Here is a 27,995-nt window from a genome sequence, read left to right on the forward strand (position 1 = left end):
GTTGTTGTTGTTCCAATTATTAACCTGTTCTTATCTCAACCCTCGAGTTTTCTTACTTTTGCTCTTCCAATTCTCTCCCCCATCCCACCGAGGGGGAGGGTGAGCGAGCAGCTGCGTGGTGCTTAATTGTTGACTGGGGCTAAACCACAACAAGACCTCAAGGGCATCATCTACAGTTTGGAACCAAGCAGCAAGTCGTAGCGATGAGTTGGAAGGAATAATTGCAATCCTAATAACTGCTTAGAGGAGTAACTGTAACCTCCAATTACATGTAGAGAAATCACCCAACAGTAGTCATGGCCTATGAGTTGTCGAAGATCTGGAAATCCAGCTGGATTCTTTCTTTCTCCTAAAGTAAGGAAACATGGAGCTTAGAGTAGCAACTGTGAACAGTGAATCCAAACAGAAAAACGGTATGTGGGAGCTGCTACTCTCTCGGCTGTATATCTGCCTCCCTTGATAGCATCACTACACATTTGCAGAGGCTGTAGAGACTCTTCCATCACTTCCATTTGATAATCATCTAATATGCTAGCAGCCAGCATGTTTCCATTTGGAAGGGGGTGCCTCCAGGAAGGGCAGAGACTAAACACTAGAGCTGGCCCCTGCTGACACTTTGTCCTTCTCCCACATATCTGGTTCAACAAGGAAAGCCTGGAGGGTTTATTTGTAAATCTAGGGGTTATAGTCCTACATGTTGGATGTAGCATAATAAAGTCCAGGCTACCTTGTGGAATTATCTAGCAGTTGTCTATACCAGACTTCTTCCACTGCTGCTTATTATTCCTTCCTCCCTTGTTTCTGTCTCTTTTGGCAATAAATCTGTTAAGCTTCTCTCCCACCCTCGAATCATGGTCCCCAACCTGTTGCTAGGACTCTAGACTCCCTTTTTGTTTGTGTTTTAAGTAGCTGGGAGAAGCGCTTAGTTTCTTACTGTGCTGGCGTCAAGAGATGCAAGCCCAGTACTTCCAGTTTTGCTTCAGTGAGAAATGGGATTCTCTGTTTTGTTTAATCAGCTTCTGATTAGGTTTACATAGGGCAGTTGGGCAGTTCTCATGCTGTCCCATCAGTCCCTGGCCCGCTGTGGAGATGAACCCCTACCCTTTCTGACCCACTTCCCCCAAACCCCACACTCTCAAATTTGTTAGGTACGGGGTGGGGGGGATTTCTTTCTAATCCTCCTTTAACATGAGCAGTGAAATGATCAGAAGTTCTTGCATGTGTCTATTGGACTTTATCTTCAGGGACAAAGATAAGCCTCTAAGTCTTCCCTCAACCCAAATAAAGGAAGTTCAAAGGAGATAAAAATCTTGAATAGCATCAGCAATAGCATCTTGATTATCTGAGGTGTGTATGGAAAGTCCCACAGCAAGAATTCCTGAGTGTTACCTGTTTAAATACCTTTAAATATATTTAAAGCCTGTCTCTCAAGGAGCCACTGGATGACAGGCACTTTGCTGTGTGCCTATGTGCATGACCACCTTTAAAAATAATTCATAGTAGTTTGTGATCTGAGCTGCTTATGAGACTGACATTTGTGAGAGAGGCAAGGATTCATTTCATTGCATCTGAACTTCCTGATCTGGCCTGACCCAAGCTGAGGACACCACACCTCTCTGCCTGCATAGTCTCCCCAGTCCATTAGTAAACTAGTTTGAAATGTAATGGGAAGGAGGTACAGAGCCAAAGAAATGTTTAACTTGATTATGCTCATCAGTAGCGGTAATCTATTCACACAGAAGCATCCCAAGTGCTAGTGAGGTGCTATTTTTTTAAGGCTGTCCTGCCTGCAAGTTATTAAATGCTCTAAATTATTTATAAGCATCATTTGTAATAAATCCCACAGGCAGTGACAGACATTTAACTTTTTAATAACTTGCAAAAGTGTTTGTGATGTAGGATAGTTAACATATCTGTAGCTTCTCAGTGTGTGTCTTTCAGTTTAATAGCTTATGGATCTAAAATTACCTTGGATTTTTCCTTCCAGCAGAGTTCAGGGTTACCCATGAGACATATTCCCAGGGCTAGCTGGCATGTTGCAATTCTGAGGGCAAGACAAGAACTGCAAGGATGTTGCAGAAGAGCCACAAGCTCCCTCAAAACTGTACTCTGGGAGGGTTTGGCAAACCCTGATGTTTTCCAATGACAACCTTCACTTCTAGCAGTGCTGAAACCCACCGTGAAGAATGGATTCACTTACAGGAAATGGATAAACCTCTCGCAGTCACCTTTTCTAGCATGCAAAAAAGTGGCATCCCACTTTGTGGCTGGTCAGCAAGTCCACCAGAGTGGTTCTGCTGCTCTCAACAACGCTGCATGACATACTCTGCAGTTTGGGCTCATGTCCAAAGGCCCCATGGCAGGGGTTCTCACCCGCAGCTGGATGCCTCGGCTCTGCCAGTGCCTGATGGGATGCTGGAGCAGCACACACAGCGCTGGCAGGGAGCAAGTTGCTGGCGCTGGTGGAATGAGACTGACAGCAGCTGAGCGGGTCTTATTTGTAAAATGGACCTGAAAGGTGCCAAATCCTGGCATGAAAAAAACCACATTTAGATAGAGGAAGGAAGCTGAGTCCCTGGACTTGTTCAGCACCTTTTTATTGCTACAGACGCCGCTGGTAGCCTCCTTCACTGGGAGACCTGTCTGAAGTGGTTGAGCTCAACGTGTGCCTTGGCAGGGGCCCAAGCACACAGGGTTCATGTTCAGACCTGGCATCTCAGTGTGCGTTCAGACGACCCAAAGGCCTCCTAGGTCCTTTTGCCTCCACAACGGGCCACAGACACCTTCTCCCAGTAGCCTTCATATATATTTGGTCCCTGCTGCTTAAAAGTATTTTAAAACAGCAGCCCCTCAGAAAAGTTCATCTGCAGCAGTGGGGTTTGAGCATGAAGGTAAGTGAAAAAAAGACTGGGCTATTTCGCGCTCTCACATACACACAGAGCATGTAGAGGGAGGGTAGTATTCCCGGAGGGTCAAACTTGAGTGTTGTACTCAAGGCTGCAGCAGGCTGGGGACCTGCATGGCTGATAGGGACTGTTTCAAGGCCACTTTTGGAACTGGGGAGTGTGCTGGGCTGGTTGGGTTGAGCATCGGGGCACAAGCGACGGGATGCCCAAGCACCCGATTAGGACAAGGGACGCTGGGAATAAAAGCCAGCTCTGACAGCCACTAAGCCCAGGCCTAATGGTGTGGGAGCCCCTTCCCTGTGCTATCAAATCCAAGCTGGTGCCTCACGCACACAAATGCCGCTCCCAGGGAAGAGAGCCCTGTGGGGAAAGAGTTTCCCATTTCCAAAACCAAGCTGCAGCCCCAGTGTTATTTCCTCGCTGTGTCAAGTCGGCATGTGAGCCGATAAAAATCCCTGGGCTCACATCCTTCCCAGAAATGCCAGTCAAAACCCAAGCAGCTATTCACCCAAAGTACCAATTTTATAGTTCTGTGTGTGTCTATAATCTATTTACCAGCATTCCTACTTCAGTATGTGCCTGTTAATAAGATTAGTAATTAAAAAGCTTGATAGGAATTGGCAAGCATAGCTCCTCCGCCTTTCCCTCCCCTCCAAGCCGCGCTGGCGTGGAGTCTGAGGCAGGGCTGGCAGAGTACCTGAAGGAGTGAAGGCAGGAAGGCTCTGCTGAAACCTCTGCCTGCAAGTAGGCAATGGAGAAATCCCGGCCGCTATGGGACAATCCCCTGCAGTTTGTTTTCGCCTGCATTTCCTATGCTGTGGGGCTGGGAAATGTGTGGAGGTTTCCATACTTATGTCAGATGTACGGAGGAGGTAAGTGTGGCTTATGTTTCTTGCTTCCCTCGAGGAGGAGCGTGGCAAGCTTAAATCCAAAAGTATGCTGTCCGTGCTAACGCCCTGTCCACCCAGCAGGATCTGGGGCAGAGTAGGAGGTCAGGCTTTTTGTTGGTGTGCAACCTCTTCTATTGCTGCTTTATTTTACCTGTTCTTTAGCATAAGGCTTTTACCTGACAGCTGCCCCAATACAGCAGCTTTTGTTTCCTAGAAGTGCAGTGAAACATGGGAAGGCCCATGTTTTCTGAAAGGGTGGAGGTCGAGTGAGAGATGTAGGTCCACATGGTATTAATTTATTACTTTCTTGCCCCATTGAACAACTCTGAAGGCATCAGAAACTAGTTCAGTTCCTTGTTAGTTCACTTGGAACATACTGAGAAAGGGAAATGCTTCTGCTGATTTAATTTAAGGATCAGCTGTATCATTTCAAGTTGCTGTCATTAATGTGTTGTCTTTTATACAAAGCCTTATTTTAGGAGGTGATAACTTGGCTGCAAATCTGCCTTGAAGTTGGCTGAAACTCCTTAATCAACAGGAGTTCCACAGCTAAAGCCTCCTTGGAAGCTTTGAAAACAGGGAATAAATTGGTTTGGGCTCCAAAAAAAAGCTCTTTGAAAGTTTATCCTTCTCTTAGGTCCAAACTGGAGAAAGAAGATGTCTGTATCATACCAGCCACAGATATTCTTCCTTAGAAATCAAAAGTCAGTTAATTAGATTAATTAAAAACCAACACTAATAATCTCTTCTAGTATACAGCTACCACTGGTTAATGACCATGTTTTGAAGAATCCTTATAAAAAGCCTCTCTTTATAAGACATCCCAGTTTGATACTGCTTCTCACACTGCATCCGTTGTCTTAGTGTTGGACCCATCTCAGCCGCGCGTTACGTGGCATGATGAGCATCTGTCTCATTTGCTTCTGATCTGCTTCTGCCTTTTCTTCCTTTCAGGAAGAAACACACTGAGATGTTTAAGTGCTTTTTGCTTGTTTTGTGCTTGTTTTGTTGGCTTGTAGCGTACTTCTAAATGCACGTGCGGTGGTAGGAGTTGGTTCATGCTGGTTGTTGAAAAGCCAGCTCAGTGCTGGGACAGCATCAGAGCTGCTCTGTGGGGTCAGGTCAGAAAAATCCAGATAATACACTGGGTGAAATTACAGTAGAAGCTAGATGCTGCAGTGGCTGAAGCTTTCTTAGATGTTCCAGATAGATAGCAGAAGTGATAGACGTGCAGCAATCTTGGGTGTATTCCTCTACCCAGATGCTTTTGAGGGTAAGGACTTCATGCCTGCCACAACTCTAGCACAAAGCTTAAAATGCAAGTGTTTCTGTACGCAATTAAACTGCACATGATTAGTTCACTAGCAGTCTTCTGGCAGACACCTGGAGGGACAGCAGAACTCAGACACTGGGGTCTCTGCGTGGTTTGTCCTCTTCTTATCAGCCATCAGATGGTGAAAATTCTCTGAAATGTAGCCAAAACTGGAAGACTTGATTAACCAGAAAAAAAGATTCCATAAACCCAAGTATTTTCTGAAAAGCATGTTTTTATAAGAGTAGTTTCTCCACTACTTTTGTCCTCCCTGGTTAAATTTCCCAGGGGAGAGGCAGCTCTCCCTACTGTGAAACTAAAACTCCCGACAGCAGGCTTTGCTTTTCTTAATTGTTTTTCACTGCCCTCTTAAAAACGATGAGGTGGCTTTCCAGGGGTCTGCAAAACCCAAGCAGACAAAACATCGTTTCAGGAACTCAAAAGCTGGATACGCCAGGCACTGGGCTTAGGGAGGATGCCACCAACTGCTCGTTCGGCATCTTCCTTGTAGAAAAGCACGGAGCCAGTCCCTGTCCTGCCCAGCAGAGCAATAGAGCCCTTATCGCTGAGGATACTCATAAACAGGGTACTTGCAGACTTTACCATGTCCTGCCTTTCCGTTCATCAGCATATTGCCTCCTTCTCCTTGCTCATCTCCAGAGACCTTGACCCGAACAGAGCAAGGGGGGTTCAAACCTCGTAGGTGCAGTTAGTCTGTCCGTAAATAGGCTGGGCTGGGCTGAAATGACACAGGGATGGGTTTACAGCAGGGCGGGAGCTCGGCAGCGCTCCGTGCTGAGCGAGGAAGGCCCTGGGCGCCAGGCGGGATGCTGAGCAGAGGCGAGGGTGCCGCTGGCCAAGCCTGGTGCCTCGACCAGACCCGGGGCACATTCTGCCGGTGGTGCCAACTGCAGGGGTCTGGCCTGGGGGCTGGTTTTTGCAGGCAGTTGGCACCGTAGGGAGCCACGCTGGGTGTAAATGAGCAGGGAGGTTAGTGGAGCTGTGTTGGTTTACAGCGGATAAGGAACTGGTTCATACAGCTGCCCTGAGTCACTTACATGAGGTATTTCGGTTCTACCCTTTAGGAAAAGTAGCATCAGGAGCAAGATCTGCATGCAAACAGGGTGCAGAGCAAGGGGCAGGGGGCTCATCCCCGGCACCCCCAGCTGCAGGGGGACATCGGGGTGAAGAGCAAGCCTGGAGGCACTCCTCTTCCTTGCAAGGTGGCAAAGCCAGTGCCAAGCATGTGGCAATGCTGCTGGGAGGGCAGAAAAGCCTTCGCAAAGGGCCTAACGCTGATTCCCCCCACGGTACACGGCAAAACTTCCCTTGGTGGCTGCTGGGGCAGCTAGCACCCTGCCAGGACAGAGTGGCTGCGGGAGCTCGTAAACCTCCGACAGCTCCCTTGCGGCATAGGAAGTTATCTAACAGACTAACAAAGGGGTTCTTAATAACGATAGAGCCGGGAGGTGGGAAATTAATTCCCAGAATAAACCGGATTATTGCTCGGTGTTTATTTCCAGTTCTTTGCCTCAGTCGCTCCCGGAGTTCATTCCTCTGTGGCGCTGCACTGAGCCCATTCCGAGGAATGTTAATGCCGCAGATTAAATCCTAAATAAGAGATATTTACGTAAATATTTTTGGCTTGCTGTAAAAAGGGAAGCACGAAAGCCTTCGCAAAAAATCCAGTTTTTGACTCAGTCAGCAGCTCTTTCTAAAGTGAGCCCCAAGTTGAGGACAAGGATTTTTTTTTTCCCCCAGCAGAAATTTAAGCCGAAGCGCATCCTGGTTGCTGGGTGGGAAGGTCCTTTCCCCTCCCTTGCCACCTGCCCACCCGTTCCTGTTGTTCCTCTTCTGCAGGAGCATCCCTTGTGGCAGGGAAGCGGGGACAAGAAGACGTGGGGCAGGGAGAGGCCGTGTGCCTCTGTCCCAGGGTCTGCTCCCACAGGTGGGGGAAAAGGGAAAAGCCTTCACCCTCTGCTGGCATTTGCGGGCTCACCATGGGTTTTTGGGGGAGGTTTTTTTGTAGTTTTGGGGTTTTTTTTAAGCCAGGCCAGACTTCAATATGTTACTTAGAACTCTATTCAACGCAGATGTTTCTGTTACTTTTTCATTGAACGATTTGGCTCTGCCGCAGACCGCCACACACAAAGTAAATCTTTCCCTCGTCCTCTTTCTCTCATTATCTTTTACGAGGTTTGGCTGGCAGTTAGTTACCCTTTAACAGCCCCAGCCCCGAACATTGCTCAAACCACCCGCAAAGCACCTGGGCAGCCCCGCCGTGCCAGGGTGGCGACCGGCACATTTTAACAGCAGAAATCCCAGCGCTGCCAAGTGTGGGCGGAAAATTCCCCACGCCCAGGCGCTCAGTGCCCACCGGCATCTGGGATGCCACCTGAAACCCCATGAGATGTCCCTCAGCGTTATGCCGTGCCCTCAATACACAAGGTGCCTGGACAGGACCAAGCTCCAGCCACCGCCTGGGACACTAATGGGGCGATTTGACCATGAATAGGGCAACCTGGTGTTTATTACGCTGCTGATCTGCTGAAGACCGTCTGTTGGGTTTTTCTTGCAGGTGGCTTTTTGATCCCGTATTTTATCATGCTGATCGCCGAGGGGATGCCGCTGCTCTACCTGGAGCTGGCTGTGGGGCAGCGCATGCGTCAGGGCAGCATCGGCGCCTGGAAAATAATAAGTCCCTACCTCTGCGGTGTCGGTATGTTCTCAGTTTGGAACTTCATTTTTAAGCACCTGGGGAAGATGGATGCTTTGGAATGGAGAGCTTTATCTTCCAGCGCAGAAATCAGGCAGGAGATGGGGTTTTACCGGGTCTCACCAGGCTGAGCAAAGCAGTTACCCAGATGCCTCACGGCATGCATTTACCCTGTCCCTCGCAGGACACTGGTGTCAGACCCTGGCTTGCTGTACCAGGTCCCCAGCCACAGAGGTGTGAGAGCCCCTGCCCTCAGGCAGACTGCCAAAATCACGGTGTGAAGGCCAGCACTTAACCCAGCCCCTGGGGCTGCCTGCACTGGGCTTTGACCCCAAGAGCATCATCCCAATAAGCTCAACACCGAGTGATAAAATGGTGTCATAATTTCCTACCATTGCTGCCTACCATTTACCAATGTCTGCTTTCAGCTACACTATTATGTTATTAAATTACCTCGATAGCCCAAACTATCGCTAATTTGCTTACATGCACATTTTATTTTTAACGATACCTTGAATATTCACCCCCCCAGGGGCTAAAGTATAAAATCCAGTGCAGGATAGCCCTGATGGGAGGAGGAGGCGGCTGCAGCGGCGGGGGCATGCCCTGTGCATGGGGCTGTGCAGAGGCAAAGCCCCCTGCCCCGTGCCGGCTGCGGCGCTCCCCTGGGGTGTAACGGGGCCCTGGGCGTTTTGGGGTTTCACCGCTGACCAAGCACCTCCCTCTGTGCCCACAGGCATTGCCAGCGTCATTGTCTCCTTCTTCCTCTCCATGTACTACAACGTGATAAACGCCTGGGCCTTCTGGTACCTCTTCCACTCCTTCCAGGTGTGTGGGCACCCGGTGGCACAGCTTGGCCCCGCCGCGGCCGCGGAGGGTCACGGTGGCTTTGCATTGGTGCTGGACATTGCCCGGCACCATCGTCAGCTGGAGGGGACCAAAAGCTCCAGAAACCCTCCCAGGGCTTTTCAGGGGGCAGGAGGGGGAAATGAGGCAGTGGTGTCCCTCTCTGGGGGCTCCCCAAGAGCATTGGGGTGTCTTCTCCTCTCCATGAAACACAGGTCAAGGCCAGCCCCGTGATGACTTACTTGCATGTGTCTTGGTGGCCACGTTGTCCTGCACCCTGGGGTGGGTCTGTCCAAAGGCAGAGGAGATGGTCAGCCCTGGGGGAGAAGATCAGGAGGGTTATCCCCAGGGGAGAGGGTCAGAGAAGCTCAGTCCTCAGGGAGAGGGTCATCCCCAGGCAAGAGAGGTCAGAAATGGTCATCCCCAGGGGAGAGGGTCGTTCCCAGGGGAGAGGGTCAGAAAGGCTCAGTCCTTGGGGAGATGGTTGTCCCCAGGGAGAGGGTCAGAGAAGGCCAGTCCTCAGGGAGAGGGTCGTCCCCAGGGGAGATGGTCAGGACCAAGGCAGAAGGTCAGCCCCAGGCAGCACAACACGGGGACAAGCAAGCCCCAGACAGAAAGCTGCCCTCGCCTTCATCCCCCCCCGGCTCTCCCCACCATGCTGACGGTGTGTGCTCACCCCACGCCCCTCCCTCGCAGGACCCCCTGCCATGGGCCACCTGCCCCCTGAACAGCAACCGCACCGGCTACGAGGAGGAGTGCGAGAAGACATCGTCCACCCAGTACTTCTGGTACCGGCAGACCCTGAACATTTCTCCGTCGCTGGAGGCCAGCGGGAGCATCCAGTGGGAGCAGGCTCTCTGCCTGACGCTGGCCTGGCTGGTGGTCTACCTCTGCATCCTCCGCGGCACCCAGTCCACCGGCAAGGTGAGAGGCTGGCACAGCCCTGCCAAGCCCCAGCAGGACGTGGGGAGGATAAAACGAGTGCCAAAAAGGCAGCAGCCATGGCTGTTGTTACTGGGGGTTATGGCATCTCCCCAGGGACAGACGGACCTGCTGCCTCTGCCGACCTGTTAAGTCGCAACTGAAGAAGGCTCCACCAAAACACTGAGGGATATTAAAAAAAAAAAAAAAAAAAAAAACAAAAACAAAAACCAACCAGAAAGGTCCTTTAAATGCAGGCACCTCTGCTGCAAAACTAGCCGCCAGGCTGCTGGCCCTGCGGAAAGCCACTTGCCACAGCAGAGCCATGTCAGGAGATGTCTGTTCCTCAGTCTTTGCAAGAAAAAAAAGATGCCTACCGGGCATTTTTGCTCACTTTTTATTCACAGCAAAAGTTATGAGGAAGCGGGGAAAAAAAGCAATGTCCTGGCTGAGCCTGCACTAAGAAGCAAGCTGAGGGCTGTAATCCCCAAATCGTATTAGCCGAACACAGAAAGCCAAGAGACTGTAAACCAGGAATAACCTCTTAAACTTTCTGCAGCTGGCTTTGTAGGCAAAAAAGAACCAAATAAATAGCCAAGGCGCATTGAAAGCGCATCGTAAAGGCAGGGTCTCATCGGGGGAGCACAGGGGGCTTCCCCTGCATCCCCTGTGCGTTGGAAGCAGGGCTGTCCGGCTGGGGAAGGTGAAGCTGCTGCAGCTCCAGGTGTGTGACAAGGAAAGGCAGATGCCCACTGGCAGCACAGGCAGGTGCAAATCAGAGGAATAGTTGGTAATTGCCCACCTGCCTCTCTTACCCAGAGCACAGGAAGGTATGTTTTTTGTGAGTTAGTGTTTGTATAAGTTTATGCGTGAACCATTGGGATACCTCCCTTTCTTTTTTTTTGGCATGTGGCTCTTGCCAATGTGGAGATTAAACATTCAGATTCAAACTCAGGGGTTTGCTTAAAAGCTCATGGAAGACAACTGAAAGATTTAATTCCCTCCATTCCCCATCTGGGTTACATTAAGTTAAAGTCTTTTCACGTCAGAATTAAAATATTTTCAGTCAAGTTTGATTTTTGACCTTTTATGAGGTCTGCTCACCTTCCTCCCAGAGCAGACAATGGATGACCTTTGCCTAATGCATTCTTGACAGGTGGTTGCAGACTGGTGCTACTCCACTAAATGCTGCAGAACTGACTTTGTAAATGCTGCAAATATTTTAAATCACATTCTTATTTTTCCAATCAAAGAGAAAACCGGTGGGAACATTAGCACATTAACATTAGTGAAACAAGTTTTTATTAGTAGTAAAAAACTTGTTTCACTAAAACCTAAATCTAAAGTTAGCTTGATCTGAAAATATTTGTTTAAAGACTAATACAAGGTAACAAATACTTTACATGAAGCATTTCCATTATTGTAAGTGAGAAAGAGCCGATCTATTACGGCCAGTCTTGTGTATTCTTTAGACCAAGGTATTTCCCCTCCTTCCTCCAGGTGGTCTATGTAACAGCCTCTTTGCCGTACTGCGTTCTCATCATATACCTCATCAGAGGACTAACACTTCATGGAGCTGTGAATGGGCTCATCTACATGTTCACACCAAAGGTACAGAAAAATCGTACTGAATTTTTCACGAAATGTTATTAGTTACTAAACGTGTAGGTTTTTAAAAGGTGGCAATACTCCTTTTCCTTATGTTGAATTTTTGCAGCAGTAGCTCAGGTCAGGCAGCTGGAAACCCCGGCTGGGAGCGGCTGGAGGCTGTTCTGCCACAGTGCCCGTAAGCTGCTTGCTTTCTCCTGCAGAAAAAGACCTGTGCATTAACGTAACCCGTAGCGTGTTACTTCCAGACCGAGCAGTAACCCTGCCCAAAATACACCCCTAAGCTAAAACGGGTGTGCAAAGGGTCCCATCCCCATCCCTGCAGGCTGGAAGGGGCAGTGCTGGCCGTCTGTGCGCAGCTTCACGCGCCCGCTCTCCCTGTCCGGTTTTGCAGCTGGAGCAGCTGTCGAACCCCAAGACGTGGATCAGCGCCGCCACGCAGATCTTCTTCTCTCTGGGCCTGGGCTTTGGCAGCCTCATCGCATTCGCCAGCTACAACGAGCCCAGCAACAACTGCGAGAGGCACGCCATCATCGTCTCGCTGATCAACAGCACCACATCCATATTTGCCAGCATCGTGACTTTCTCCATCTATGGCTTCAAGGCGACGTTTAACTACGAAAGCTGTATAAACAAGTAAGAGGCTGGTATTTCACTTGTTTTCCACCGCAAGCCGTTCTGGGGAAGGTAAGGGGGGGAGGTAAATAAATAACAGCACACGCTGCTGCCAGCGCTGCCCTGAGCCCAGCCGTGATACTGCTCTAATAAAGCTAATGGTGCAATTTAAAGCGATGAAGGCTGAGATGAAAGGTCAGAGCTGGCGTGCCTTTTGACACCTGGGTGCCGCTTCCAGGCACAGGCCCGGTCGAGAGGATGAGTTTGCCTCGGCGAGTCACAGCAGCACTTTCCCCTGCACCCCGGTCCCAGTACATGCTGGGGGGGGGGGTGCGGGGACTGATTAATAAAATGTAATGATGCTCAGATCCCCCCCTTTAAGGCTAAGCCCTGTGCCAGGAGCTCAGCCTCCTCAGCGGTGATGCTCTGGAGGTGCGCAGCAGCGTGCAGGATCGTGCCCCAAGGCAGCAAGTTCGCATGCGGTCCGTGGCACAGGTCCCGCAGCCGTTACACTTTTACTCATATTTTTACAGCTTTCAATCTATCTGCTGATCAGGGAGGAAACCAAGCTGCTTGTCCCTGCTCCTTGCCAAAAGGCTCATTAAATTGGTGGGGTGTGGACGTGGGACCGGAGGGCAAAGGGGAAGAGATGCCAGCCGGCACTGGCCAGCACCCAAAATACCTGCCGGCTCCCTCCCAGGTGCCCGAGAGCGGCAGCCCGGGCACAGGAGCTGCTCCCTCCAAAGCAGAGATGAACACAGGGCTGCTGGCATCCCAGCACCGTGCTGGGGGTGCCACGGCCACGGCTCCCACCCAGGGATACCAGAGCCCTGGGGCTGGCAGAGCATCCCTGTGTGGGGGCCCATGGAGAAGGGGATGGGCTATAAAACTGGCATGAGTTTTATACCTTGGCCTGAAAGACATTTAATTCCAATAATCTTTCCCAGGGTGATCTTGCTGCTGATGAATGCTTTCGACCTGGAGGAAGGCTCTTTAACAGCAGACAACCTCAACGAGATGAAAGACTACCTCATGGCCACCCACCCGCAGGAATACACGCAATTATTGCCGCAACTTAAAAACTGCAGCTTGGAAGCTGAACTAGATACGGTGAGTTACTGCTTTGTGCTGGTGCCTGGCTTCGCTCGTGCCTTTCTTCCCACCAAGCCTGGGCAGCCCCCCAGCCCCACGCGGGCATGTCCGCACCCCCAGGAGCTGCCTGGCCGGGGGCTGTGGTGGGGCTCATTTCTCCACCGTGGGATGGGGTGGGGGGCACTGGCTCAGCCCGGCAAGGGGCTCACTTGGCTCATTAGCAACTGAGCCATGTGGCAATGCGACTGCTGGCTCTAGCTGTGGGACAGGGCAGGTCGCAAAGGAATGGGGCAAATGTTCTTGCTATGAGCGGGACTGGGCCAGTTTCTATCCAGTTTTAATAAATTGGTGGAGATCTGCCTCTGCTGTGCAGAACTGCTACCATGGGTGTATTTTGTCATTGTGGAGGATCAGTCTCATATGTCCCTGTTCTTATGTCCCTTATCGAGCTGAGGAGCTGCCCATAACTCACTTCTTCCCCCCGTCTTGCCGGCAGGCTGTCCAGGGGACGGGACTAGCATTTATAGTCTATTCTGAAGCGATCAAAAACATGGAGGTGCCGCAGCTGTACTCCGTGCTCTACTTCGTCATGCTGCTGATGCTGGGCATCGGCAGCATGCTGGGAAACACCGCTGCTATCCTCACGCCGCTGACCGACAGCAGGTTCATTGCTGCCCGCTTCCCCAAGGAGGTGATCTCAGGTAAGCACCCGCCATGAGCAGCATAGGCCAGGCAGGGAGAGAGCACGTGGGTGCAAAAGCTTTCGTGCCCCACAGCTGCTGAGGGTCCCTCTTTGACATCAGCTGGAGCAGAGAATATCAAATATGCTGCTGGAAGGGTTTGGCTGCCCTTGGGAAATCCTGCCCAGCCTGTAGAGCACTTTCCCTCGGGAGCTCTGAAAGCACTAGGGCAATCGTGGCTGTGTATTTGCAGGCTTCCCAGCACACCCCAGCTCCTTCAGACTGGCGTCTACTCACCAGTGAAACTCAAAGGGTTGGGAGACAAGTCAAGATACCTGCAGTGAGTGGCTCTTCAGTCACATCCCTGGTATACCAACTGCGAACCACCTCAGCCTTTGGCCAAAAGTGATACACGCTCCCGTTGGGGCATGGAAATCAGTTGTCCCGCCTTAAAACCTGTTTTAGTTGGATGCCCAGCAGTAACAGCAGATGCTGTGCACACACAGACGTGACAAGACTATAGCCAAGACTCGGTTGTCTTGACGCTGCTGGGATGATGTGCTGTGACCGTGCAGGTCTAAGGAGCAGCAGTTTAAGGATACACCAGCATAGTCACACACACAGAGGCAGGTCTTTTCCAAAGGGAAAAAAATTATCTTTCTCCTCCGAGAACGCTGTTCCCCAACAGAAATCAGTAGAAATCCCACCAGCTTTTTAGTCACAAAAAGTATGACGTTTTTCCCATGCGATTAGATTTCCAGGTGTAACAGCAAGGTCCCTGTTTTATCCACGCAGGTGTTGTGTGTTTCATTAACTGCGTAATTGGCCTGATCTTCACCATGGAGGCTGGAAATTATTGGTTTGACATATTCAACGACTACGCAGCCACCCTCTCACTGCTGCTCATCGTGCTGGTAGAAACCATTGCCGTGTGTTATATCTATGGGATAAGAAGGTAAAAGCTTGAACCCTCCTTTCTTCATAGTGGGATAAGCAGGGGTGTGACCACTGGCCAACATGCAGGGCCAAGAATAAAAATACAACCTTGGGCTAATTTTTTCTCCTACGCTACGGTATGAGCAAGGCAATGGGGTCTCCCCTGCTTTGCAGACCCCTTCTAGGGTGTCAGGTTCAGGGCTGTGTGGGGGCCAGGCTGGGCTGACACCTTCTCTGCAGGCAGGGGAGTACTAATGAGCCCTACACACTGCTCCCCGCTCTTCTTGTCTCTGGTCTCAAGAGCACCTTCTGACGAAACCGTGCTTCTGCTTCCCCTTTCACAGCAATTCAGTGCGTGCACAACAGTGCCAGTAAGTCTGGTTTCAAACCTTGCACATCGCTGGTCTCCCAAGTCATCCCTTGTGGGTAAAAGCAAGATTCAGCATCAGGAAAGGTTTTACACGGCAGAGGTGTTTGCGCTCAGGGCATCTGAAGGAAAAGGCTTTAGTATTTGCTTTGTTAGTCCACTAGCACAGTACATGTACAGGCACCTACATTGGTATTATGTCCTTGACAAGTTCAAAGCCTTCAACTGAGATCCAGGTTTCCTGCGTCAATGTAGGTACCATCCCCAGCGTTAGTACTTCCTCAAAGACAGGCGAGTAACAGTGAGAGCAACTCAACTACACAAAAACGAGCAGCGTGTTCTCCATGTTACTTAAGCATAATCGCTTTTCTCCATCAGCTTATGCCAGTAATGGTCTGAACTTAACACTCCAGGCAGGATTTTTTGGGGACTTTTCCTGCTGTACCTATTCCTAGGCCAGTCTTCCACAGCTTGGGATCCTCTCGGAAGCCCTGCTCTCTTTTTTATTTCAACCTCACTATATAATCCTGGTGAGCTAGTTCTTCAGACAATACCTCTCTGCTCATTACTCTTCTGGTCAACTATACTCGCCTTTCCCATCTTACATATTTAATTCTGTAGGTGGTTTCGAAGTAACGCAGATCAAAGTATCAATTGAACATATGCAGCTGTTCTCAAAAATATGTTGGTTTTTTTTTAAAACACAGATTTGAGAAAGATCTTCACACCATGATCGGACGCAAGCCAAACTGGTATTGGAAAATTATGTGGGCTTTTGCTAGTCCTTTGCTGATTATAAGCCTATTTATATTTTACCTCACCGACTATATCCTCACAGGAACGCTGCAATACCAAGCATGGGATGCCACACAGGTAAAATAGTTCTGGTTTGGGTTTGTTTGTTTTTTTTTTTTAAACTTCCCTTAATTCCTGCAAGGACAGAGCCTTCCTTCCTAACTACGTCGTTCCACAGAACTGCCTTCTGAAAGCTTGCAGCTGAAGTCGGGGCAACTCCTTAATTTTGTGGAAAGGGAAAACTTGACCTAGTGACAAGAATGCCATGGTTCTGTAAAATGAAAGTAATTTCCCACTACAATTCTTAATTGATCCCTTCAAACAGTAAAATCTTATTCATGCTCATTGAAGACCCACATATCATCTTAAAAAATACTCTTTGAACAGAAAAATTACTTTCGAAGTATAGTATTTTGAACAAAATTAGTGGTATTTTAACAGAACTGAGCTGCTGCTGGAATAGTTTTCATAAACCACTCTGGTTTTCATAATTTCCATAGACATTTTTCTTCGTGGCCAAAACGCTTTTGTACAAATGCCGAGCTGTGTATTTATCACAGGGGAATTACTACTGGATAAGTAATCACTGGTTTCGTAACCATTTGTGGAAATATTCCTAGCGCACAGAAACAAATTACGCCTGTTGTTTTCACGTCTTCACTGATTTGGGACCCGCGGCGGGCCTGGCCTGTTGACTGGATGTCAGCATGAGCCCACAGGCTCCAGGAGAGGAACGCAGAGACCTGACAGAGGTCAGGGCCGAGCCATCTCATTAAGAAACCTGAATCAAGCCAAAATCTGCTGTTTACCAAAGCTTGCAGTTTTCCCCAGTGTTTTTGTCGGCAGCTCTGTTCTTGTCAATTTTAAGCTTGTATGGTTGGACAAAGAAAAGCACTGAGGACAGCTGTGGGCTGCTGCAGCCTGCAAGTGCTCCTCAGATATCCTGTTTAAATACACAGCTTTGCTCCAGACCCAACTTCCAGGACCCTGAAAACCACAGATGCCCCAGATCCAAGGCTTCTTCTCTCCCTTGCAGGGGCAGGTGGTGACAAAGGATTACCCAGGCTACGCCCTAGCCGTGATCGGGCTGCTGGTGGCAGCATCCACCATGTGCATACCCCTGGGCGCACTAGTAACTTTTATAAGGAAGAGACTGAAGAGGGAAAGCGTTTCAACTGTTGCATGAACACTGACAGCTGGATTTGGGAAGACCTTACCCCCATCGTCAGTGACCGGGCACTTCTGGAAGACAGCAGCAACCATTACTTGTAGCAGCTATTTATAGAGTTGAGAATCGTGGGTGCTATATTGACCAAAAAGTGCTCTTAGGAGGTTCCACAGTGGTTTGGGGAAAAAAAAAAGCTCTTCTGTAACAAGATGAAGCTTTAAAATGGCCTCTGAAAGAGAGGGAAAAACAGAAGAGCAGCTCACAAAATGCTAGCTAGCACAAATTAACCAGCGTTATCAACCCATTACACATTAGGTAATTCTTTTCCACTCTGTTGTAGCACTGTCTATGTGGAAACATGAGCAATCAACTAAGCATGTTCCTGCACCAAAGTACTGGCAGATACCCTTACCATTCAAGAAAGCCACGCTTAAGCATACACGTTATTTGAAATGACATCTGTATTTCATCAACAGATGAGACTGCTGAAGTCTTGTAAAGCGACCACAATAATCCCTTTCCTACAAGGGAAAAGTCAGTAGGATGGTATTCGAGATAAATGTGGCCTTTGCTTCTTTTATACTTGTGTCCAGCAAAGCAGTTTATGTATGTGTATATATATATATATATGAGCTGCAGAAGTTCTCTCATTTCCAGAAGTAAACTTCCAATTCCAATATGTAATCGTGCACTGTGCTGTACTTCGTATTTTCTAGGGATGCGCTTTAAGTACACTAGAAGAAATCCGTGATAAAGCTGCTTTACAGCCCCACCCAAACACAAGTATACCATATAAGCAGCTGTGACAAAGTTCATACCCAGGTATACTTTAATCAGGAGATGTAACAATCCAGCAGTTCCACAGAACTGGTGAATTTCCCTATGTGAACATTTTATAAAAAAAGCAACATGTTTAAGTTGTAAGCTTTATGGAACAGAAAACAGTAAAATTGTACCTATGAACTTTAAAAAGTCACTCTGAAGAACGACATTAGAGTCACACTCATGGGATGCAGGTTCTTAATATAGTGTCTTAACTACATAACCATTAGAAGATGGCAAGTGCCTTGTAAAAGAGGGATTAATTTCAAACAAACATTGTTAAAGCACACCAACACAAGTCTCTTGCTCTGGGGCAAAAAGCAAGAGGTAACTGTACAGCCTTCAGGGGTGGGTGAAATCTCGACCATGACAACCAGCACCAACAAGACATGCTTACTCTGCAACAGCCGCTACAAATAGGACATGCCTCCCTCCCCAGACTTTGCTAACAAAGGAAAGACAACTTTTTCACATTTCAATTTATTAAAAATGGATACCATAAACAAGACCTGTACAAAAAAATAGCCGAAATTGCCTAGAATTTGGTAACAGTTGCACGGTGAGAAGTTATCGTCTTGGGCCCCCTCTTCCTCTTCCACGACCTCGGCCTCTGCCACGGCCCCTGCCACGGCCTCTTCCGGCAACTTAGCAGATGAAACAAAAAGGATAAATCAAGTGAGACCCAGGAATACTTTCATTTTGATTAAAACATTCTGCATCAAGCATAAACAACATAATGTCTCATCGCAGGGAAGCAATAAATCAGATATCAAGTCTGTTAATTCTCAGTAAGTTTCAGACAATATTTTCATCTTTTGTATTAGGTTTTTCAGTATACAACTTCTGCAGACTACTGTCTGTCTTTGGCTTCCCTGCAGAAAACACGGGGATGTAACAGTTGGCTGCTCCCAAATGCTAGAGTAAGTCTGACAGAGAACTACGTATCGTCTTTTTTTTTTTTTTTTAATATAAAATCTAGTTTTTCAGGCATCAGAAAAAGCATATGCAAGATAGTATTTTGTTTACTATTCATTACAGCAGAAGATTTTTTTTGGCCACAGCTCGCATTGTGGTTTATAAAGTATGCTGCTACAGGGAAAAGCGAGTTTTAACATACTGTGAGATTCCCAAGTTCACCCTTTCTCAGGCACCATGTGAAAGGGCAGCATTTTGAAAGGATCCCAGCACCAAGCAGCTTCTGCTGTTTTCAGTGATGCCTCTGCCCATTTCAAACGTGATTCTCAGGCCAAGGTCTTGGCTGTGTGCTCCTACTTTTAAATACTGCTATTTAATGGTAAAGGGAAGACAGAATCACGGAATAATTCCAGCTGCAAGCAACTGCTGGAGGTCATATGATCCACATGGTGATAACATCTTGTTTCTCCCCTTTTCCTAAAGAAATATGATCTCCCCCATCAGGTTGCAAGGCCACCTTACAAACCTTTGAAATTACTGGTTAATTTCAAACAAGTTTGTCAGTGTAAGGCTCAAAAAGATACCAAGAAACTTAAAATTCTGTGAAAGTGGGTGGCTGGGCAAGAGGCACACAGCAGCATCCACATTCAAGAAGCAGGCTGTAACAATTATTCTGTTCCATCTGAGGGTATGTAGGTTAGAAATGCAGTGAAGACAGAAAGAGCAGGGGCACAGGACAAATCTGTGAGAAGGAAGGTGTCACTTGTTTTGCTGGTAATAGTCTGACTCTTTGTAAAACACGCGGAAGCATCAACACCTGACTGAATGATTACAGCATTTACATGCATCAGTAGACAGTCGTGTTCGCTAAGCGCCAGCACACTCGGACCCAAGGCACTTGTGCCACACACACCTCTCAGCCAGCATCCTGCCTTCCACCAACAATTTCATTTGCCAAGGACAGAGCATGTGTTATAAGCTTTTGAAGCCCAAGGGCATTTACAGATCAAGGGAAAGTGCAGCACAACACAGCTGTGGTCTGAGAGTGCTTCAGTACAGTGAAGATGCAAGGACTATTAAACCGAGGTAAATAGTGCTATCACAGCTCCTTTTCTTTCTTCAAAGGTAAGAAGAAATAGTGATGTTCTTGTTCACGTCACATCGTGAGGTTCAGAAAAAAAGGAATCCAACCACACTCCAATTTCTCCATGTGGTCAGATTATTTTTAATGGACATGAAAGGAGTAAAACACTTTCAGGAGCTTTATCCTTATTCTCTATAAAGACAGCAGCCATAACACTTGCACTTTGTGATGCACACACCTGAGGGTTCCTTATACCATTTCAATAATGTAAACACACCAATTCATAACATAGGCATGGATCAAAGACCGCAGATCCAAATACTTAAACACTAATTACAGGAGAATTGGTACGACATTATTTTAGAGCACAATTAGCTTTCACTTAAAACTTACTATTTTAAAAACACACATATTAGCAGCTGGGCAAAATATATACTGCCTGAAGACACTCTACAGATTTTCTGGGGTTTACTGGATATTAATCTTTAACAGTGTGGATTAAAACTGAATTACTCTCTATACTGTTAGGTTTCTAAGGAAAAGGTTTTTCTTCAACAGCCTTTTAAAAAAAAAAAAGTTCCAGGAAGAGCACAGAGTGGAACACTACTGGAAGCCAAAGCTAGAGAGCAGCTGCTCATCGGAATATAGCCTAGACTCCCTCAGATGCTCAAGTCTCTCAAATTCAGTTCTCGGACAGATCATTTTTATCCACTACCAAGTGAGATTTCAGTGAAGCATTCAGCCCTGCTCAAAGAGGCTGTTCTGTACTTTCTCATTAGGCTACGTGAAGTTCCCCACACAAACTGGGGAAACACAGCAGACATTCGGAGAAGAGGAAATGTAAATCCCTTTGCTGTCAACTCTGAGACTGTGACAGGTTAAGATTTACTCAAGCTTAAAAACATTTACATTTTTAAAAACATGTACAAAAAGCCATACACATAAATTCATATGAAAGAAAGCTCTACAGATGCTAAGAAGGTGGGCAAGGCAGACTTAGCCAGTTCAGTATCAAACCCTTAAAGATGAAAGAACTAGCTGCCAAGTGCAGATATTAAGACACCCAAATCAGATGTCTTCAGATTCAGAGTACTAAAATGCATACAAAGGCAGAACAAACACAAACAGGCAGAACAAAGCACAAACCAACCTGCTTCTCTTTTCTTGGATTTGACTTTTGGTTCAACATCCACTAGCAAAGTATCCAGAGGCAAACTGTCCGGCAGAATGAAGTATCGGATGTTATTCCCTCGAATACTCAGCGTCTCCAGCTGTACCGGTTCTCTGTTCTTCAGTGTCATTTTCACTGCTTTGAGATGCGTATTCATACTGACATCCACTCCTGAAACAACACAAGCCTAATTTCAGGGATGAACGCCGATAAGATGGTCCCTTGTTGGCTATTTTCAAGTATGCACATGCTTCAAGATTTATCCTGTTCATTAACACCTACTTCTGCCATTCATTAATTAAGCCTCTAACTGAAGGAAACTACATGTCTTTTTCTCCCTTAAATTAAGCTCCCTAATTTATCAATTGCTGCCTTCAACACCTCATTGCTAGAGATCTTTATCTAGGTCTTATCGACAGCCATAGCAATTTTGTAAATGATTAAAACAATTCCTTTGAATAACAAATAAACTGCTCCTTATTACAGAAGCCCAATACCAGTCTTTCGACTCTTTTAAAAAGAAGCAAAACAAACCTTTGAGGAGGAAAAATAACCTGATCATTTCCTCTTTCTGTAAGCCTTAGAAAAAGTCCAACTGCCAAAGAAGCATTTATTTTCTGACAAGATACATTTAATACTAGTGTGATATCTTCTATTAAAGTACGTAAAATACACTACTGCAAGGAACAATCATTGTGGTTACAAACCCCGTGAACAGCCAGCAGGTAAGAATTATATGGAATCAGTACTGTGCCCACTACGCAGTGCTAAGCATAATCCAAAACTAGAAAAAAGTCTCAGTTAAATGCATGTATTGAATAACAGCCTTGAAAAGCATTAAAAAGCGCCCTATATTAATTTTTACTTTGCATATCAAGTCTTGCATGGGATCTGATCTCAAACTCTGAAGATCAAAATGAGAGTAACTTTTTCAGATCAAAAATTTAGGCAAAAGATGGAAATTATAGTTTACAAACACCTGCTAATTTAGTGACAGGGCACCCACATGAGCAAAATCTTTTGTGTGTTCACACTTCTGTACAAACCACCCTTTGTGGTAAAAATAACTATAGTCTCATTTTATAAACATGGAAAGACAAATTGTAAGATGTCTTACCAAGGTAAATAACATAAGTGAGCAGCAGGCAGAACCAGAAGAACCATTGTGCTGCACTTATTCCATGTATTTTTCTGTCCTCTCCCCTTACTTCTAGATTTTACATGGCTCTCCGACACCCGCACTCCACCTGACCTGCCCCCTTAGTTTGTGTAACGTACGCATTACATGAAACCTGCCCCTTCAGCATGCCTGCTCTGGCCAACCCACACACCGAGAGGAAGAGGAGATTGTACAATTTGCAGACGGCACTGCAATTATGAACATAGTTCACACAGCAGTGTAAAGCGAAGATCGCCATTTTAGAAATATGGATTGCATTCAAAATTTTTACAGATTCTTAGCAGAAAATGAGAGACTTTGCTCAACAATTAAGCCTGCAAGAGCACCAAGGTCAGGCGACAAGCGGTTTGTTTGCTTCCTACCTAGCTGGGTTCAACAGAGCATACTGTAATCAGATACCAGGGTGGTGCATTCAGGTCTAATCAAAGCCAATGGATCCGGCTGCAAAATAATGCCAGTTTTTAACTGCCAAATCTCAGCAGATTGCTACTGGCCAAAAAAGCACCTAAGCAATCCCCTGGAATACAACTCTGCCAAGTTTGAATTTTTAAATTTTTTTTTAAACTGTGTCTGGGCAGAAGAGCTTCTAAAAGTAGCCTGGGGTGAGTGAAGGAAAGGAGATCAAGCACGTTCATCAACTTAACTGTAAGGGTTTGCTTCATTAAATACGATGTGCCCCACCTACATACCTGATCATCTCTAAAGTAATGCCAACATGAATGTTCTCAGAACAATATCCCTCACTAGTACTATTAAAGAAAACAAAACAGTCCGCACGTTTTTCAATACGTATGAGAACCATATAATGAACCATCAAGGCTTCTCCTGCAGCTATCAGGTCAGTGACACAAAGAAGCACCTGCTAAACAATCACACCCACAAACTTATACGACAGACCTTTGGCAACAGCAGGGGACCAGATTCTTCCCGCCAGGACTCCTTTTTGCCCTCTACCCCCATCAAGATGTATGTTTTCAAATCAGTTTCATGAAATCAATGCAAGTATATGCAAAGATACATTTCCATATAAGTTCACCTTAACCAGAGCTAAAACACACTCAACAGAAATAACTGACTTTTAGATTAAAACTGCCTACACACAAAGTTTAACTGATGTAAGACCATATCAACGCTTAACATTTGCCATTTATCTGTACTACCATTAAAGAAGTCCCTCCTCTTCTGCCAATTCCACTGTAACATTTTTATATGACTATAGTTTATTAACAATTTCACAAATGAAAGTCAAATGTACTGAAACATCTTGTAAAAATTTAGCTGTATATCCACTACCAGTTTGATACAGTAGTAAAACTACCTCACAAGCACTACCGTGCTGCTAAAATTCTAAGAGAATACCATGCTTACACCAACGGTTTGGAAAAGTTTACTTCCTCCACCCCCAAGCCTGTTTTTCTAAGCAAAGCCTGCAGTCAGGCTCAGAGGCTCCCAGGACTACAGCGAATTTACTGCCTCCCAGCAACTTCTGCAAATGTCCAGACCCTTCTGTAACAAACACACCTTAAGCTTGCACGTAAAGACGTGAATTAAAAAGAACATCTCCTGCATCTTACAAAGAAGGTCCCCACAAGAGGGAGTACAAAACAAAAAAGCTCAGCCCGAACCACAGCTGCCGATTGTTAGCAGAAAGGTAGCAGGCAATAATTTGCCGTAGTCTCCCATCCTGCCATACCTGTGATAGTTCCATGCACCTGTGTCCCATTCTTCAGTTCAATGGTCACAGTCTCATGGCTCAGCTTCATTAGAAACCTAGAAATTAAAAAAAAGTGTTCACTCCCACATAAAGCCTTACATGTTTCACATCCTGATACAGAAAACCAATAGGCACAAAGTATTCACACATCTCCAGCTTCCAAAGACAGCCTTCCCAGAGCTCACAAATTCTGCTGAAGCCGTTTAGTAAAGCTTTACACAAGGGCAAGACACAAAACCCCAACAAACCCCACGTCCCACTGAACCACCGGCCTGGGACACTTGACTGACACACTGTTGAATCCAGCATCCTACTTCCAGCCAAATGGTCATTACGGTACAAAGAAGGAAACATTTTAAAACTTGTTAATACCGCAGGAAGGTAATTCTAACTGAATCTGGGGTTTTTTTCCCCCAAAAGGGTGCTTCTACTGAGGAACCTGCGCAGGCCCCGCTCCAGGAGCCCCCCAGCCCTTTGCCGCACAGCTGTACCAGGCCGCCAGGCCAGGGCTGAGGCAGCGGTACGGGAGGGCAGGGCCCCCCGCCGCCAGCTAGCGGGTGGCGGCCCGGCCGGCGGCAGACCCCGCGGCCCAGCCCGGCAGGCCGGACAGCTCGCCGTCGTCGCCATCCGGTGGTCGGGAAGCGGCCGCTGCCGCCCGCCCCAACGGCCCGGGCTGGGGGAGGGGGCCAGCGAGGCGGCCATTAGCGCGCGGGCAGCCGTTGAGCGCGCGGGCTTCCTTGCCGCCGCCGCGGCCGGGCGCCGTCAATCCGCCTCCATCCGCTCACCTGACGAGCTTCATGGCGGCGGGAGGCCGGCGCTGCGGCCGGGCGGCCTTGGACAGAGAGCGGCGGCCGCCCCGCGGGGAGAGGAGAGCCCCTCGGCGGGAAGGCCCCGAGGCGCGGGCGGTGCGGAGGCCTCCTCCGAGCAGGCCGCGCCGCCGCTGGCGCCAGGAAGCGGCCGCCGCCGATAGCGATGAATGGGCGGAAGCGCCGCCGCGCGCGGGCCGGAAGGGGCGGTGCCAGCCCCCCCAGCGGCCCAGCAGCGCGCCGCTGCAGCCGGCCGGCGCATGCGCGGTACAGGGCCGGTCCCCGCCCGGAGGGCAAGCTCGGCTTAAAGGGGAAAGTCCGCGCCTAGGAAGAGAGCGGGGGTGAGAGGGAAGGGAGACTCCGCCCTGGTCTGTGAAAGCCAAGCTTCTCACAAGATTTCACTGCCTTTTAGACAAAATTAGTTCAAGTACTTTTAAAGTACTTGATTTTAAACCTGCTCTGAGCTTCAAAAAGAGAAGCTTCCAAGCAAAACAGAGAAGTACAACGTTTAAATGAATTCATTTATTTAAAAAAAAACTTACAGCTTTAAGATCCAAAATTTTAACAGTAATAATTTTGTCCAAGTGCAGAAACCTCATCACCTAGTGAAGCCCGATCAATTTAAAGCGTCCACACTAGGCTCTTCCAAGTATTATTCCATCAGCGATTCGGAAAGACCCAGCTTGGAACCTGTGCATTTAAGGCAAGCGCATTTCAAGTCTGAGTTTGTGATAAGCTGATGCAACTGTCTAACATAACACAATACAACAACGAAGGAACAAGAAAGCTGATGTGTGCCTGCAGGGAAGAAGACAACTTGAATTTTCATCCTCAGCACCTACTGCTGTGGTCAATAAAACCCCCTGAAGCAGTCTTGTGAGGGAAGAAGTAAAGAGCCATCAGCGCTGAGCAGAGGCGACGCTGACGATTAAGCGCCAGCAAAATCCAGCCACAGTAGTTCTCAGACTGAGATCCGGACATGGCAATGAAGACTGGAAGTTCGCTAATGCAAACTCTTACAGAGGGTACGGTGCAAGATCATCAGTATTTAAGCACAGAATAGCAAGATCTTCACATGCAACGAGCAGAGACAAAACCAAAGCATCCTTCCGGTGAGAAATAGCTCCTAAGGAACAATTTGGGAAAAGTCCACTCCAAAGCACAGAATGCACCACAGACAGCGTATCTAGAAAAGTTGAACATTTTATTGTCATTTATGAGTACACCATTTGTGATTTTAGAAATACAGACTCTTTGCAAAGCACTGAAATACAGGTGCCTTCCAGCTTCTAAAACCTACGTTATTCTATGTCTTACAAACCTTTTATAGTAGCAATTCGAGTTTGGTCTTTGCTGCAACAAGTTTTTCACCAAAGATGCAAAGATTTAGTTCTAGACTGCAAGACAACCGAACCAAGTTTCAAACACCACCTGCCAGTGAGCCATCAAAAACATTACTTTCAAATACCGAGTCTGTGATGTTCTTTGTGCCCATAATGGAGTTCACCTTTGAGAATTTTAAGGTAGAGGATTTTCCAGTTAACTGTCAACTGGTAATTCCATTACAGCATCTAGAAGCAAACAGATACTCTGCAAGTACTAGTGCTTATGAACAGGTTATGTTTACACAAAACCCAGAGAGGCCTCCAGAAACATTCAAGGTTAAAATGAACAGTTAACAGTTGCAAAAATCTGTACATATTTTCAGTCATAACACAAGGACACACTGGAGTATCAGTGTTTTGTGTTCTAGCTTCAGTAGTGACAACTGTGCTAGTCCTAGTATTCTACATGTTGCTCCCTTCCCCCCCATTTAAATTTTATAATTGCAATCTGAATATACAGCTGTACTTACAGGAAATATTAAACAATGCACAGCGCCTTAAGCAAGTTCCACGTCTGGTTTTGAACAAACCATATAAAATAAGTGACAAAATAGTTTAAAATTGGTCCTTGATTAGGAATACTTATTTTTATACAGCTTGGAAGCACTAAATTTAAAGACACACATTTATTATTAACCAGCACAAGTTATTCTGTAGATTTTTTTCTTTTCTTTTTTTTTTTTTTAAAGAGTGTATTACAGTATCATGCATGAAAAGCAAGCTGCTGCTCCCAAGTGCAAACATGGAGTTTAGACTAAATGCTTTCTCCTCAGGTTGTTATTCCTTCTTTCATAAATTATTCCAACATAACCAAGAATAGAGCAGCTGACTAGCAAAACAATATGAAGTTCACCTTTTACATTATGACCCACTCTTAAAGTAACGGAATACTTTGGACCTTTAGCATAAGGAAGGCTCAATAAAGACTGCAAAGGATTTTTACATTCTTTGATTTCATTTACATCTTTAGAAAGAAAATTCTCTATTTTAACTCGCTAACTAATGAATCATCATCTGGAGACTGTGTTATTGAAACAGGGCAGGACATTTGCAACTTCAGGAACATCCAATTACACTGTCCTTTCACCCAAACAATGATTAGTAGAATATTGCATCAGTCCTAGATAAACAAGACAGGACAAACAGTTCATTTTAGAAGAGCATTAGGATTCAAAAATCTTTTATATTTAGTGAAAAGAATCCACACACAAATATGCACAAAGGACTCCATAACATGGACTTTATCACAACAAATGTAATCCAGCTGCAAGTCTTGGAACGAGACATTTTATCGGTATGAAGCCATATTTGTTTGGAGACCACAATTAGAAGCTCCACAATTAATGCTTCAACATCAGGGGGTTTTGACACATGAACAGCATCAGATCTCTCTCCTGTCAAGCCAGAGACCAAAAATTCAGCTGAAACAGCCCAGGTGGACTATAAGCTTAAGCAGTCCACTTATGCCCTAAAACATTCCAGACACCAAAAAGCTGGCTTTCATCTTTGCATTACATCAGTAAGAGTGGAGCCCCCTCCACTAATGCAATATTCCAAAGACCATTGCAACTAAGACTGTCAAGTCAGGTCTTAGTTGAAAGCTACCACCACCAAAGGACACGATTTTCTTTCCCCTCCCACCCCCCATGCTGCCAAGGAAGAATGTTAAAAAGACCACTATTCAGTGTGGAAAGCAGGTCAGTAGAGACTCCAAGTGTGGCTTGAGGAATCCTCAGTACCAAGCCGCTTTCCACACACACAAATTCAGTCCATCTTCTCTTTCTGGACCAGCTTGGGTGCATCTACAAAATCCTTGCCGTTGTAAAGGATGATAGCGAAAGTTCCAAAGCTTGCACTTCCCCAGAAAAGCACATAGGCCAATGTCTCAGTCCACGTATCACCTGTTAGGAGTCAGATAAACATTTTAGTTCATTATTTTCAATTACCAGAGAGGGTTTTTTAGTACAAAAGCAAAATATTTCAAGCCCTCCCTCAGAGATCTGCTGTCACATTAATTTAGAAGTCCTTCATGGGTATTGGGGTCTTTTCTTTTTGTATTTCCTTAC

The 27,995-nt window shown here is 46.8% G+C and overlaps 3 protein-coding genes across 3 annotated transcripts in view; 1 reads left to right on the forward strand and 2 right to left on the reverse strand.

Moving 5' to 3' along the window:
* Positions 1-320: 320 nt before the first annotated feature.
* Positions 321-17,710, forward strand: SLC6A20 (solute carrier family 6 member 20). The gene is made up of 11 exons (XM_075493330.1): positions 321-3,778; positions 7,687-7,827; positions 8,561-8,652; positions 9,367-9,594; positions 11,092-11,202; positions 11,594-11,835; positions 12,762-12,924; positions 13,403-13,607; positions 14,382-14,541; positions 15,597-15,762; positions 16,721-17,710. The coding sequence occupies exons 1-11, from the start codon at positions 3,658-3,660 to the stop codon at positions 16,868-16,870; spliced, it is 1,779 nt and encodes a 592-aa protein (XP_075349445.1). The 5' UTR covers positions 321-3,657; the 3' UTR covers positions 16,871-17,710.
* SNRPD1 (small nuclear ribonucleoprotein D1 polypeptide) lies at positions 17,668-24,742 on the reverse strand. Its single transcript, XM_075493329.1, has 4 exons — positions 24,524-24,742; positions 23,718-23,794; positions 20,824-21,015; positions 17,668-18,318 (listed from the first exon to the last, which is right to left on the reverse strand). Exons 1-4 carry the CDS (start codon positions 24,535-24,537, stop codon positions 18,242-18,244), a joined length of 360 nt encoding a protein of 119 aa, XP_075349444.1. The 5' UTR covers positions 24,538-24,742; the 3' UTR covers positions 17,668-18,241.
* Positions 24,743-25,729: 987 nt separating this feature from the next.
* The window catches only part of SACM1L (SAC1 like phosphatidylinositide phosphatase), a 33,766-nt gene continuing 31,500 nt past the window's right edge, over positions 25,730-27,995 (reverse strand). The window contains exon 20 of the mRNA XM_075493331.1: positions 25,730-27,830. Coding sequence (XP_075349446.1) covers positions 27,694-27,830 — 137 coding nt within the window. The 3' untranslated portion in view covers positions 25,730-27,693. The remainder of the gene's footprint in view (positions 27,831-27,995) is intronic.

Source organism: Mycteria americana, chromosome 2, assembly GCF_035582795.1.
Source record: "Mycteria americana isolate JAX WOST 10 ecotype Jacksonville Zoo and Gardens chromosome 2, USCA_MyAme_1.0, whole genome shotgun sequence".
Classification (NCBI taxonomy): domain Eukaryota; kingdom Metazoa; phylum Chordata; class Aves; order Ciconiiformes; family Ciconiidae; genus Mycteria; species Mycteria americana.

Excerpts from the sequence above, each read along its gene's own strand:
- SNRPD1 (XM_075493329.1), bottom strand. Across the intron at positions 21,016-23,717 it reads GGTGCATGGAACTATCACAG|GAGTGGATGTCAGTATGAAT; the intron begins GTATGGCAGGAT and ends GTGTTGTTTCAG. Across the intron at positions 18,319-20,823 it reads ATCCAAGAAAAGAGAAGCAG|TTGCCGGAAGAGGCCGTGGC; the intron begins GTTGGTTTGTGC and ends TCATCTGCTAAG.
- SLC6A20 (XM_075493330.1), top strand. The coding sequence starts at position 3,658 with ATGGAGAAATCCCGGCCGCTATGGGACAATCCCCTGCAGTTTGTTTTC. Across the intron at positions 8,653-9,366 it reads ACCTCTTCCACTCCTTCCAG|GACCCCCTGCCATGGGCCAC; the intron begins GTGTGTGGGCAC and ends CCTCCCTCGCAG. Across the intron at positions 11,203-11,593 it reads TCTACATGTTCACACCAAAG|CTGGAGCAGCTGTCGAACCC; the intron begins GTACAGAAAAAT and ends CCGGTTTTGCAG.